This window comes from Sorex araneus, chromosome 3, assembly GCF_027595985.1.
Source record: "Sorex araneus isolate mSorAra2 chromosome 3, mSorAra2.pri, whole genome shotgun sequence".
Taxonomy (NCBI): domain Eukaryota; kingdom Metazoa; phylum Chordata; class Mammalia; order Eulipotyphla; family Soricidae; genus Sorex; species Sorex araneus.
Genome location: NC_073304.1, coordinates 123333337 through 123346228, shown reverse-complemented (window position 1 = coordinate 123346228; position 12892 = coordinate 123333337). Strand labels below are relative to the sequence as shown.

Below are 12892 nucleotides of genomic sequence, written 5' to 3'. Positions count from 1 at the left end.
GCCTGAGAGACACAAAGGAGCCAGAGTGCATGATTTGCATGTGGGAGCCCCGGATTGGATCCCAAACATCACAGGGTCCCTAAGCACGGAGCAAGGACTAGCCCTTGAGTGCCAGCGCCAGCGTGTGGGGGAGAGACAGAGAAGAGGCTGAGAGGGGAAGAAGTGGCTTGAGAAAGCTTCATCCCGACACTCTGACACTCCCACCCCATCCAGCCTTCCTCAGCGGGGGGTCTGCCTGCCTGTCTCAGCTCTCCCTATCTCCTCCACCCACCCCAGTCTCACTCTTCACCCCAACCCCTGAGATCAGAGGCAAAGTCAGGAGCACTGTCCAGAGGGAGGGTCAGCCAGAGGGCAGGGTGGAAGGACTGCCCAGGGTGCCCACGGCCTGCTCGCCCCGCACCCCCACCCCCTCAGCCAGGAGTGCCTGAGTCAGAGCCTGCAGGAGCTCTGGAGCAGAGAGGGGACCCCCAGAGAAAGTGGCTGCTGCCTGCTTGACCCCCACACCACCTGAGGGGGGCTGGGCAGGACTCACAAAGCCCCACTCCTGCACCCTGTGGGCAGTAAAGTTCTGATCTCTGTCCAGGTTTCAGGGGTTCCTTCGCTACTCTCGCAAGAAAAAAACTTCCAGAGAAGACAGTGAAGTAAAATGGTTTTATTTAAGAAATATGAGAGTGAGAGAGAAGACAAGGAAACACATTCCACAGAGAGAGAGAGAGAGGAGAGGAGAGAGAGAGAGAGAGAGAGAGAGAGAGAGAGAGAGAGAGAGAGAGAGAGAGAGAGAGAGAGAGAGAGAGAGAGAGAGAGAGAGAGAGAGAGAGAGAGAGAGCCTTAAAGGCACTGCACCTTGCAAGTGGGGGCGTAAGCGGCACACTGCGAGCTGGGAACTCCGAATGGAGTGTGCCCCATAAGGAAAGAAGGAAGAAGGTGCGCACTCAGAGCTGAGGGCGTCGGGGACTCAGAGGATGGAGTGTGCCGTGGCGATGACAGTCCGTGTGCCAAGCAGGGCACCCCTTGGCGTCACTGCTAATACACTCACTCCTCAGGCGGGGTGGGGACAGCCCTCCGCCCAGCGCCCCCAAAGCACTCCCTGCTTGCCTCCCCCTGGCCTGGGGACCTGGCGGAGGGCTCCCCCCACCACTGCGGAGGGAGGAGGTGCGGGGCTAACAGCTGCAGCGGGCGGAGTTCCTGGGTCCACTGGGGCACGGGGCGCAGCACGGCCTCGCCGCGAAGCCACGGGGGGCGCAGCAGACGCGCCCCACCCGGGGGAACCTATCGAAGCGTGCGCCCCGCCGCCTCGCGCGCACAAACCCCCGCGCGCAGGACGCGCACACGCGTCCCGAGGCAAAGGAGGCGCCGGGAGCGGCGCGGCCCCCGGACCCGCCGTCTCGGGAGCGGGAAAGCAGCCGCGAGCCCAGACCTGGGCGCGGGGAAGGTGAGGAAGGGCGCGAGGCGCAAGGCGCGCGCGGGAGGGCGTCGCCAGGGGACGCGCGCCGGCCCGTCTAGTTAGTCGGGGCGCGCTTCCTGGCGGAGGAGGAGGAGGCTTTGCCGCCCCAGCGGCGGGGATGAATGGAGGGGGCGGGGCGGCGGCGGGTGGGGCGCGGCCCAGGCCCCCTACGGAGGGGAGGGGCGGGGCCGCCGTGCTTAAAGCCGCCGCGGGGACGCCCTCCCCGCACCCGCCGCCGCGCCAGACTCCCTGTTCCGCGGCCCGCCCAGTTTCTTCCCCGAAACTTGTCCGCCCCGCCCGGCCCGGCCGCCGGGCGACCCCGGAGCCGCGCGGCGTCCACCGGCCGGGCCCGTGGCCGCGGGTGAGTGCGCGGGGCGGGCGCCGGGACCCCGCCCTCGGCGCGGGGCGGGGCGGGGCGCGGCGGAGCGGCACTAGGACCCGGGTGCGGCGCGGGGGTGTGTCGCCCGCTCCCGCCGCGGGCTCGCCCGAGCCCAGTCCGGAGTTCGGGGGCGCGGGCGACGCGGCGGCCGTCGGGGGCTCGAGGTGCGGGCGGGCCGCGGCGGGCGCGGGGCCCGCGGGCTTCCCCCGGGGCCGAGGCGGGCCGCCGAGCCCGCGGGAGGCCGGGTGGGGACGAGGGCGCTGGAGGGAGGCGCCCCGGGGCGCGGCTGCATGCGGGGCTCGGCGCCCCGCGCCCCGGAGCCCGGCCGCGGGTGGGCGGGCCGGACCCCCGGGGATTCCGGGGCGCCCCCGGGGCGGGGCTCGCGGCGGCCGCGTTCGGACGTCGGGCCCCGACCGCCGCCCCGCCGGCCCCGGGCCTCGCGCGTGGGGCGAGTGGGGGTCCCTGCGGGCCGTGGGGGCGGCTCCGGGGCTCGCGCGCGCGCCGCGCCGCCGCGGCATCTCTCCCTCGCGATTCTTGACACCTGAGGGCCCGCCCGGGGCTTGCAGCCCGGTGTGCCTGCACGTGGGCGCCCGGCCCGGCCCGGCCCGGCAACTCTGCTTCCAGGCGCCCCGAGCGCGCTGCTCTGCCGCCTCCGGCCCGGGAGCATCCCACCCCCGGCCAGCACCCCTCCACCTCCAGCCCGGTTTTCTGGGGGGGAGGGGGGCCCAGACAGCCCTAACCATGGTGGGAGCGGGCTCGAGAGAGCGCCCTGCTCCCTCCCCGTCTCCCACCCCATTTCCCTGAGGACTAGGCGCCTCCTCCCAGGAGTCCAGGGACGTGGGTGGCACGGAGTGGAGGGGGCACGGTTGCCTGAGCTGACCCCAGGCTTGCCAGACTGGCTCGCGTGATGGTGTTGCTGCCGGGATGAGAGGGACCCGGGACCTGGGGGACCTGTGCTGGGGCGGGGAGCAGAGATGGGCAGATGGACGGGAGCTGAGACCCGCCCTCCTTGTCTGTCTTGCCCTGGGCCTGGTACTGCAAACCGCGGGTCTCCTGGCTGGCGCTGGTTGGCGCGGCTAATAGCTCTGGAGAGGAAAACGTGTTGCGTTGTTTCCCTGCCTCTCTGCCCTGCTCTCCCCTTTCCCACCGGGGCAGCCCCTAGCAGCAGCACTAAGGAAGACCCTGCCTCCTACGGGGGCTTCTCCTTGGCCCTGGCTGGGGTTCGGTAATCAGTGGGACTGTCGTGGGCACCCATACTGCCTGCAGAGCTGGTGACAACTCTTTGCTTTTCTTGCAGAAAACTCGTCATCATGCCCCAAAATGGCTTCTCGGAGGGGGCCGGTAAGTGCTGTGGAGGCATGGATGGACCTCCTAGGTCAGGTTCACGGTGGGGGGCAGGGCCCAGGAGATGTTCAGTGGGGTGCATGTGGGAGGCCTGGCTGTATGCCTGGCACTGCTTTGTCCCTGAGCAGTGAGCCAGGAGTAGCTCCTGGGCACCCCAGGTGTGGCTCTCAGGAATCCCGCCCCTCCACCTGGGTCCGGAGTCGCTGGCCACCTTCTGTGGTCCTCTGCAGGTGTAGGATGCCCTCGGAGCCTGCCCGTCCCCCCGGCTGGGGGTGAGCAGCTGCCCCTGCCCTGGTGCTGGCAGGTCTGCCCCCCTCCCACCTGTGGGATCATCGGGGAGCTGGCGCTCACCTTTCCAGCGCGCCGACTCTGAGCCTCAGTGGGCGAGTGTTAGGGTGATGCCCACATTCCTCGCCGCCTGCCAGCCTGCGAGGGAGGGGCTGCCCGGGAGCCCCGGAACCTCTTAGGGAGCTTCCCTGCTCTCTGCCCGCCCGCCCGGGCAGCACCGGGGTGTTTCATGGGAAAGTGCTTGGATAACGCAGCACGTGCCCCTCCCCGGGGCATGGCGTGCCAGGCTGCGGGCGGGCCGGTTAGGTATGTGGCAGCATGCTCAGATGGGCCGAACTCTAGGCCTGGCATCCCGAGAGACCTGTGGGGACCCAGAGTGGCAGCTGGGCAGGCCCCGGGGAGAAGCCAGCCCGTGCACTCAGGGAGTAGAGGAGCAGCCTGGCGCTCGGGCGGGGTAGAAGCACAGCATGCACGGAGTCAGGAGGAACTGAGGGCTTGCAGGGCACAGGGAAACGAGGCCGAAGAGGCAGCTCAGCGGTGGGTGCTCGCCTTGGAAGCCCCGGGTTCCATACCCTGCATGTGCTGATGGCCGGGGCTGGGGTGGGGATGCTGAGGGACACCCCCTGGCCTTCCAGCACTTCTCTGGGCTTTGAGCTGGTAACATGGAGCGGAAGCCAATAGCCTGAGGGCAAGGACACATAGGACATTGAGGGGCAGCCCTGGGAGGTGCAGAGGAAACTGGTGGCCCGAGTGGAAGTGAGTCAGGGTGAGTCACTGCCTGGCAGGTGCGGGGCCACCGGGCCCCCTGCACAGGTATTGGTCGCACATGGTGGGGTCCAGGTCCCCTTTCCTGTGGGCATCCACAAGCGGGAGCCTGGGGGGACCCCACAGGACGGCCAGGAAGCAGTTGCACTCTCAGAGGGAGGCACGGTCTGGGCACGAGCCTGCGGAAGGTTCTCGGAGGGGAGCCCTGGGCTTGGAAGGAGGAGCTGGGCAGCCCCAGGAGCTCGAGACCCAGGTGGCGAGGGGGGCCTCGGTCATTGGGGGTCAGGACAGGAGCCCCAGCACTGGCTGAATTTGGCCCCCCAAGGCTGCAGAGGGCTCCGGAAGGTGGCAGAGTTGCAGGACATCTGGAAGTCTTACTAAAGGCGGGAGGGGTGCCGGAACCGAGGGGCAGCCTGGAGAAAGGGGTGCCCACCAAGGCTGGGGGGGAGGCGTGTGCAAGGCCTTTGTCCCACCCCGGCACACGTCCTCCCCAGCACTGCCAGACAAACCCTGACCCCGCGGCTATTTGGGGCGAAAGGGGCCACGTGTTTGGGTGTCTCGAGGCCACCTTCAGGGGTCCCTACTAGAAGACTCTGGCTTCCGTTGAATCTAAATTATCGAACCAAGCAGGTCACAGTCACATAACCTGGAGCTCGGGGGGCAGCTGGTCCTCCTGCCTCAGCCCCCGCATGCCTGGCCCAGAGTTAGTGGAATGAATGAATGCATTTTCCTGACGGGAGGATAGAGGGTTACGGGCAGCCCAGGGCAGGCAGGGCCTAGTTCCTGTTGCTGAAGGAGATGGGAGGAAGTCGGGGATGGTTGGTCCCGCCCCGCCCTCTCTGGGCAGCCCTGGCCACTGACCAAACCCTCACGTGAGGGGCTTCTCTCGGCGGTGGTGGTGGGTGTCCAGGTTACCTCAAGTGTGACACGGATGATGCCTCAGAGACCCGGGAGGAGAGCCTGGGAGATGAGGTCTTCGACACGGTCAATTCGTCCATCGTGTCAGCTGAGAGTGTCCGCTTCTTTGTGAATGTGAACCTGGACGTGCAGCCCGGCCAGGCGGGTAAGGGCCCTGTGGGCTGAAAGGGAGTATGGTGGGGCTGGAGCGACAGCACAGCGGGTAGGGTAGCGTAGCGGGTAGCGCCTTGCACGTGGCTGACCCAGGTTCAAGCCCCAGCATCCCAGAGGGTCCCCTGAGCACCGCCAGGAGTAATTCCTAATTGCAGAGCCAGGAGTAACCCCTGAGCATTGCCGGCTGTGACCCATAAAGCAAAAATAAAATTAATGAACTAATTGAAAAAAAGGGGGGTGGATGTCGTTGGGGTCCTGTGGGTTTGTGGGCCTGAAGCGGAGTGGGCAGGGCCATGTAGACGTGGGGGGCCATACAGCATGGACGGAGGGAATGGACGGGGCCGTGGGCTGAAGGGAGATGGGCGGGGCCGTGTGGGTTTGGGGCATTAGGCCAGGGCGGGGGCTACAGGTGTGGAGGGCAGGCCAGAGCCCCCCTGAGCAGGCGCCCCTTTCTCCAGGCGAGAGCGAAAGCCCCGGGGACTGTGGGCTGCTCTACACATCTCGTAAGGTCAGTGGAGGGGGTGGGGACTGGGCCGTCCCTCCTGGGGGGGGCCGCGGGAGGCTGGGGAAGCCTGCAGCCCCGGGCAGGCCGAGGGAGGGGAGCACCAGCGCTGGCGTCTCTGCAGTACATGAAGGTAAAGAACTTCGAGGAGGAGATCCGAGCGCACCGAGACCTGGACGGCTTCCTGGCGCGGGCCAGCATCATCCTGCAGGAGACGGCGACGTCGCTGGACGACGTGCTGCGGGCCATGCTGCACCGCCTGGCCCACGACCGCGGCAGCCCCGAGACACCCTGCAGCCTGGACCAGCTCATGTCCAGGCTCTTCACCGATGTGGAGGCCCCCATGGGGGGGAAGGGTAAGGCCTGTGCCACGGGCCTGGGGTGCGTATGTGTGTCTCATGGGGGGAGGGGTAAGGCGCGCGCATGTGTGTGTATGGACCAGCTCATGTCCAGCCTCTTCACCAATGTCGAGGCCCCCATGGGGGGAAGGGTAAGGCCTGTGCCATGGGCCCTGGGTGTGTGTGTGTGTGTGTGTGTGTGTGTGTCATGGGGGGGAAGGGTAAGGCATGTGTGTGTGTGTGTGTGTGTCCTGTCCCATGGGGGGGAAGGTAAGGCTGTGCCCCAGGCCCTGGGGGCGTGGTGGTGGTGGTGGGGTGTGTGTGTGTGTGTGTGTTGTGTGTGTGTGTGTGTGTGTGTGTGTGTGTCCTGTCCCATGGGGAGGAAGGGTAAGGTGTGTGTGTGTATGTGTGTGTGTGTCCTGTCCCATGGGGAGGAAGGGTAAGGCTGTGCCCCGGGCCCTTGGGGGGAGTGTCTGTATGTCTGTGTTGCTTCTCACCCTCTCCCCACCCTATCCTCAGTCCACCTGCTGTTGGACATCATCCAGGGGGTCACAGCTACAGTCACAGGGGTGCAGTACCAGCAGTCGTGGCTTTGCATCATGTGAGTTGCCTGCCTACAGCCCTCCCCCCATTTAACTGGACTCTGTGCCCTCAGAGGGGCTGAGCACCCCCTCCCGTGTGGTCCACAGGGCCCGGGTGGGGTGCTCAGTTGGCAGCCTGTGCTGTGTCCCCCACAGCTGCACCTCCAAGGCCCTGCTGAAGCGATACGTGTGCATCAGCCGCCTGGTGCGCCCGCAGAACTGGGGGGAGAACTCGTGCGAGGTGCGCTTCGTCATCCTGGTGCTCACCCCGCCCAAGATGGTGAGGAAGACCGCCCGCCCTCTGAGCCCTCCTCCAGGCTGGCCCTGTGCGCTGCCCCTCAGTGCTGCCCCGCCTCCCCCTCCCCCACAGACCTGCTCCTGGTTCACCAGAGGCGTCCGGCAGCCTTTCCTCAGAGGGTCCCAAAAGGTTTACTCCTTCCTTTTGTAATTCCTTCTTTCCTTCCCTCCCTGTTTATTTTATTTATTTTTGCTTTTTGGGCCACACCTGGCAGTGCTCAGGGCTTACTCCTGACTCTGCTCAGAGATCACTCCTGGCTGGACTCTGGGGACCATATGTGGTGCCTGGGATCAAACCGAGCTTGGCTGCATACAAGGCAGATGCCCTTGTACACTGGATTATAGGCCTAGCCCCTCACCTTTGACTTTCACCTTCACACATACTGCCCATTCCCTTACCTGCCCACTTGGCAGTCCCCGGTATTATTATTATTGTTGTTGTTGTTGTTGTTTTTATTATTATTGTTGTGGTTTATGAGCCACACCCAGGCAGTGCTCAGGGTTTATTTCTGGCTCTGTGCTCAAAGGTCACTCTGAACGGGGCTCAGGGGACCGTGTGGAATGTCGGGAGCCCGGCCGCCATGCGAGAGGCCAGAGCCCTCCCTGCCCTCCCATCCCTCCGGCCCTCTTTGCTCTGTCTTCCCGCCGGCTGGTTTGAGGGGGCCACCCCCAGCAGCTCTGAGACTGCTTCCTGTGTATTGCTTGGGGGTCACCCCTGCTGGTGCTGGGGTGGGGGAAACTGCAGTTCCGGGGCTCAGAGCCGGCCGGGCCTCCTGCACGTACAACCTGTGCTCAGCCCAGCAGGCGCCTGTCCAGCCCCTTACCCCCTCGTAACCTACCGACCTGGGAGGAGCTGAGCCGGGGGCCCACAAGCCCTGGCACCTTGGGGCTGCTCCTGCTCTCCGCTCCTGGGGAGGGCACCCCCTGCTTCCCAGGGCTATCGCCTGATTTCTCCACCGCTCCCCCATCCCTCCCCCGCCCCAGAAAAGCACCAAGACTGCCCTCGAGGTGGGGCGCACATTCGCCACCATGTTCCTGGACATCACCTTCCGCCAGAAGCTGCTGCAGACCCGCACGGAGGAGGAGTTCAAGGAGGCCCTGGTGCATCAGCGACACCTGCTGAGCCGGATGCACCCCGGCCAGGTAGCGCCTGCCTACAAGAGCTCCGTCTCCGTCCTGAGGCCCCTGCAGGTGCAGATGAGTCGGAGGGCTGGGCGGGGGCCTTGGAGCAGCGGGGCTGGGCCTCCCCCCGCCAGCCCCGCTCCTCCCCCCCCTCCTCTTCCTCCCCAGCCTCCAAAGTGCAAGGACTTCCTTGCGCTGGGCAAAGGCATCCGGAAGGACATCGCCCACAGGCTCCCCCTGTACCCGCTGGACTTCACCGATGGTATGTGGCCACCCCTCCGCGAGTGCGGCCTGTGACTCGGGCCGCAGGACACGCAGGACCCTGGGTCTGTCCCCCAGGCCTCAGCCCACAGCCCCGCCCCTGCCCCCTCCTAGGCATCATCGGGAAGAACAAGGCCGTGGGCAAGTACATCACCACCACCCTGTTCCTCTACTTTGCCTGCCTCTTGCCCACCATCGCTTTCGGCTCCCTCAATGATGAGAACACCAACGGGGCCATCGGTATGGGGCTGGGGTTGGGGGGCACAGCAGGGAGCGGCCAGGCCGTGGGCCCTGCCTGACCCCCCTCCCCGCAGATGTGCAGAAGACCGTGGCCGGGCAGAGCATCGGGGGCCTTCTGTACGCGCTGTTCTCCGGGCAGCCGCTGGTGGTGCTGCTGACCACGGGGCCACTGGCCCTCTACATCCAAGGTGCGGTGATGGGCTGGGCCAGGGGCACCCCCAGCCTCCCCCCGGCAGGTCCTGCCCCCTTCCCCCGCCCCCCCGACTGCCCTGTCCTCACCCGCCGCCTGCAGTGATCCGGGGCATCTGCGATGACTACAGTCTGGATTTCAACGCCTTCTACGCGTGGACGGGCCTGTGGAACAGCATCTTCCTCGCGCTCTACGCAGTCTTCAACCTCAGCCTGCTCATGAGTCTGTTCAAGAGGTGACGCTGACGGACCTGCTCTGGGAGCGAGGCCGGCCTCCGAGACCCTTGTCGAGAGCTGACGGGGCGTCCTCCTGGCCCTGGTTCACTGTGTGGCGGGAAGTGGGCTTGGGTTGGGGCCAGGAGGGAGGGCAGAGGCCCCGGGAAGCCTTCTTGCACCCCCCTGGCACCCACCGCTCATGAGGTGCATTCACCGCTCCCGCCCAGGTCCACGGAGGAGATCATCGCCCTGTTCATTTCCATCACCTTCGTGCTGGATGCGGTCAAGGGCATGGTTAAAAGTGAGTGTCAGCGCGGCTAGGGTGTACCGTACCTAGGCTTCCTCTTCGGTGGGGAAGCCGAGTAGAGGGGGTGCTGGGAGCTGTGTCTGCAGAGGCCAGGAATCCTTCGAGCACAGGCTGCTCCCATGGTCCCAGGGTATTTGGGGAGCCGTGGCAGGCAGGACAGCAGCCTCGGGTACCCAGGGGACAGGCTCCAGTCTGAAAGATGTGCTGTCCGCGATGGAAAGGGGCAGGGAGTTGGCTCAAAGGGCCAAGCACAGATTGGATGCCTTGCATTGCATGGGCCCCCCGCACCGCTGGGAGCAATCCCTGAGCTGATCACCAGTGTATATGATCCAAAACCAAGATAGGACTGGAGAGATAGTACAGTGGGTAAGGTACAGTGGGTCTTGCATGGGGTTGACCCCTGTTCAATCCCCAGCACTCCGTGTGGCCCCCTGAGCCCTGCCAGGAGTGTTCCCTGAGCACTGCTGGGGTGTGGTCCAAAAAGACTGAAAAAATTTCAAAAATGGGCCAGAGCAATAGTACAGCTGGTATACTTGTCTTGCATGCAGTCAATTCAGGTTTGATCCCTGGCATCATAGGGTCCCCTGAGCACTGCCAGGAGTAACCCTTGAGCACTGCTGGATATGCCCTCCCCCCAAAAAACAAAACAAAACAAAACTCAGAAACAAAAGCCAGAACGGGGGTGGCGGGGGGGGGGGGGGACTGGCAAGGGGGGGGATGGTAGACGGACAGAGAGATCAAGTGAGTCGTTGCTCCTCGGATGGTCCTTGCCCCCGGGAGCCTAGTTTCCCCCTCAGGGTCCCTCGACCTGCTCGCAGGTGAGTCCTGGCCCCTGATAACAGCCCTGCGGGCCTCTCTGCAGTCTTCCAGAAGTACTACTATAGCCACCACCCTGCAGACCAGCAAGGGGCCGGCACTGCCCGGGAGAGCCTGCTGGGCCTCAACTCCAGCCTGCACACAGCCCTCAACACCAGCCTCGTGGCCAGCCCCGCGGAGCTGCTCCTGGAGACCACCCCCACTGACCACCCGGGCCGGGAGACGGCCGTGTTCAGCCTTCTCATCATGCTGGGCACGCTCTGGCTGGGCTACACCCTCTACCAGTTCAAGAAGAGGTGAGGGGGGCCGCGAGAGCAGGGACGGGGGCATGAGCCGCCCCCCCCCCTGCAGCCACACTGACATGCCTGTATGCCTTCCCAGCCCCTATCTGCACCCCACCATGCGTGAGGTCCTGTCTGACTGTGCCCTGCCCATCTCCGTGCTCACCTTCTCCCTCATCAGCTCCTACGGCTTCCCGGAAATCAAGAGTGAGTCGGGGGCCCCAAGACAGTGGCCAGGGGTGAAGTCGCTGGCCTTGCATGCAACCCATCCTTATATGACCCCTCCCCGCCCCCCCAGCCAGGGGTAGCCTTCATGTACATGCAGTTGCTCCTGAGCACTGAGCCAGGAGTGGCCTCTGAACACCATAGGTTGTAGTCCCCCCCCCCCCAAGTTGGAAATGGCAGGACTTGGGCTGGCCTGGCGCTCCCAAGGGTCTGTGGGCTGGAGCAGGGCCTGTTTCCTGCCGCAGTGGGCAAGTTCCGCTACAACCCCAGTGAGAGCTGGTTTGAGATGGCCAAGGTGGAGTCGCTGTCCCTCGGGGCCATCGTCAGCGCCATGGGCCTCGGTTTCCTGCTGTCCTTGCTCTTCTTCATGGAGCAAAACCTGGTGGCCGCTTTAGCCAACGCCCCTGAGAACAGGTTTGTAGACGGGGAGGGTTACAGGCTGGGAGGTTGGCCCCGCGGCCTCTGGGTCGGTGTCCATGAACCCGGGTTCCGCGCAGGCTAGTGAAGGGCACCGCCTACCACTGGGACCTGCTGCTCGTGGCCATCATCAACCTGGGGCTGTCGCTGTTCGGGCTGCCCTGGATCCACGCCGCCTACCCGCACTCCCCGCTGCACGTGCGCGCGCTGGCGCTGGTGGAGGAGCGGGTGGAGAACGGGCACATCTATGAGACGTGAGTGTGCCCGAGCCGGCGGGGGCGGGGGCGGGGCAGCCCCGGGCCCCAGTGAAGCTCGCGTCTGGGTCCATGCAGGATCGTGAGCGTGAAGGAGACGCGGCTGACCACGCTGGGCGCCAGCGTGCTGGTGGGCTTCTCCCTGCTGCTGCTGCCCTTCCCGCTGCAGTGGATCCCCAAGCCCGTGCTCTACGGTCTCTTCCTCTACATCGCGCTCACCTCCATCGACGGCAACCAGCTGGTGGAGCGCCTGGCGCTGCTGCTCAAGGAGCAGGTGAGGGGCTGGCCCTGTGCCGAAGGGGCCGGGGCGGGGCCATAGGGGAAGGGGCGGGGCCACGGGCTGGGCGGGGCCATAGGAGATGATGCGCAGGATAAGGGTGAGGCAATAGGGAGTGGGGCGTGGTCTAGAGGATTGGGGCGGGGCCCTATGGCTGGGGGCGTGGTCAGCGTCCCACCTTGATTCCCCCACAGACTGCCTACCCGCCCAGCCACTATATCCGACGCGTGCCACAGCGCCAAATCCACTATTTCACGGGGCTGCAGGCCCTGCAGCTGCTGCTGCTCTGTGCCTTCGGCATGAGTCCACTGCCCTACATGAAGATGATCTTTCCCGTCATCATGATCGCCATGATCCCTATTCGGTACTTGCAGCTTCCGGCAGTGGGACAGTGGGTAGGCTGGTCGGGGCCGGGCGGGTGCCCTCTGCCTTCTCTCTGACCCAGCGCTCATCTCCTCAACCAGCTACAACCTGCTGCCCCAGATCATTGAAGCCAAATACTTGGACGCCATGGACGCTGAGCACTGAGCACCGAGCTGAGCACCAGGCCCTGGCAGCCACCTCTTCCCCAGTCCAGCTCTTCTCAGGCTGGCACTGTGGCGCAGTGGGGAGGCATGGGTGTCCTTCAGGTGTTGCTCAGTGCCGCACCACCACCCCCAGTTGCCCCGGCAGCCTCTGGGGTGTCTGAGCATTGGGGGGTTTCAGTGGCATGTGCCAGCTCCTGTTTGCTGTCATTTTGGGATCACACTCAGTGATGCTTGGGGACTCTCACTCCTGGCTTTTAAGTTTGGGGTCACTCCCAGAGGTGCCAGGGTGGGGATGGTCATACGGTGCCAGGGACGAGAGGCTTGGCAGCATGCAAGGCCAGCAGCATCTTAACCCCCCACACACGTTAGCCTTCAGCTTTGGGTCCCGAACACTGCTCAGGGCAGCTTTGCCTGGGGTAGGAACAGATGGGATGGATTTTCTTTTGATAAAAGAGTCGGATGCCTGGAAGAGAAAGCATTTCCTTGATTGTATAAGGAACTCTGGGTGCACTGTAGGGAATAAAGCCGTTCTGTTACCTATGCATTGCTTCCTTGTCTCTGACAGCCTCCCCCTTCGCCCCCATCTGTGAAGGCTCCCGAGGGGAAATCCTCCAGGGGAAGTGGAATCAAAGGGGCCCTGCTGAGTGTCACCTGTCAGCTGTCACCTCCACCCACCCCAGGTGGATGTAGGCTGGGGGTGAGGGGGTGGCTGCAAGGCAGTGTTTGAAAAGTATAGCAAGGGGGAGCCTGG

At 65.0% G+C, this 12892-nt stretch overlaps 1 protein-coding gene across 6 annotated transcripts; it reads left to right on the top strand.

Moving 5' to 3' along the window:
- Nucleotides 1–987: 987 nt before the first annotated feature.
- On the top strand, nt 988–12681 carry SLC4A11 (solute carrier family 4 member 11). Of its 6 annotated transcripts, none has more exons than XM_055131588.1 (20): nt 988–1432; nt 3121–3164; nt 5131–5283; nt 5750–5799; nt 5918–6149; nt 6651–6732; nt 6869–6992; nt 7994–8200; nt 8300–8393; nt 8507–8632; nt 8707–8820; nt 8925–9057; nt 9265–9338; nt 10207–10456; nt 10542–10648; nt 10912–11080; nt 11164–11337; nt 11416–11611; nt 11809–11978; nt 12079–12681. In XM_055131588.1, exons 2-20 carry the CDS (start codon nt 3134–3136, stop codon nt 12140–12142), a joined length of 2550 nt encoding a protein of 849 aa, XP_054987563.1. In that variant the 5' UTR covers nt 988–1432; nt 3121–3133; the 3' UTR covers nt 12143–12681. The 6 variants fall into 6 exon arrangements, with proteins under 6 accessions (XP_054987563.1, XP_054987566.1, XP_054987562.1 ...); XM_055131591.1 differs by lacking the exon at nt 988–1432 and adding an exon at nt 1609–1805 and having other exon boundaries at nt 5164–5283; XM_055131587.1 differs by lacking the exon at nt 988–1432 and adding an exon at nt 1609–1805.
- Nucleotides 12682–12892: the final 211 nt, after the last annotated feature.

Coding starts and splice junctions, on each gene's coding strand:
- SLC4A11 (XM_055131588.1), top strand. CDS start 3,134: ATGCCCCAAAATGGCTTCTCGGAGGGGGCCG. Junction 9,339..10,206: donor GGTCAAGGGCATGGTTAAAA/GTGAGTGTCAGC, acceptor GCCTCTCTGCAG/TCTTCCAGAAGTACTACTAT. Junction 11,338..11,415: donor AACGGGCACATCTATGAGAC/GTGAGTGTGCCC, acceptor GGGTCCATGCAG/GATCGTGAGCGTGAAGGAGA.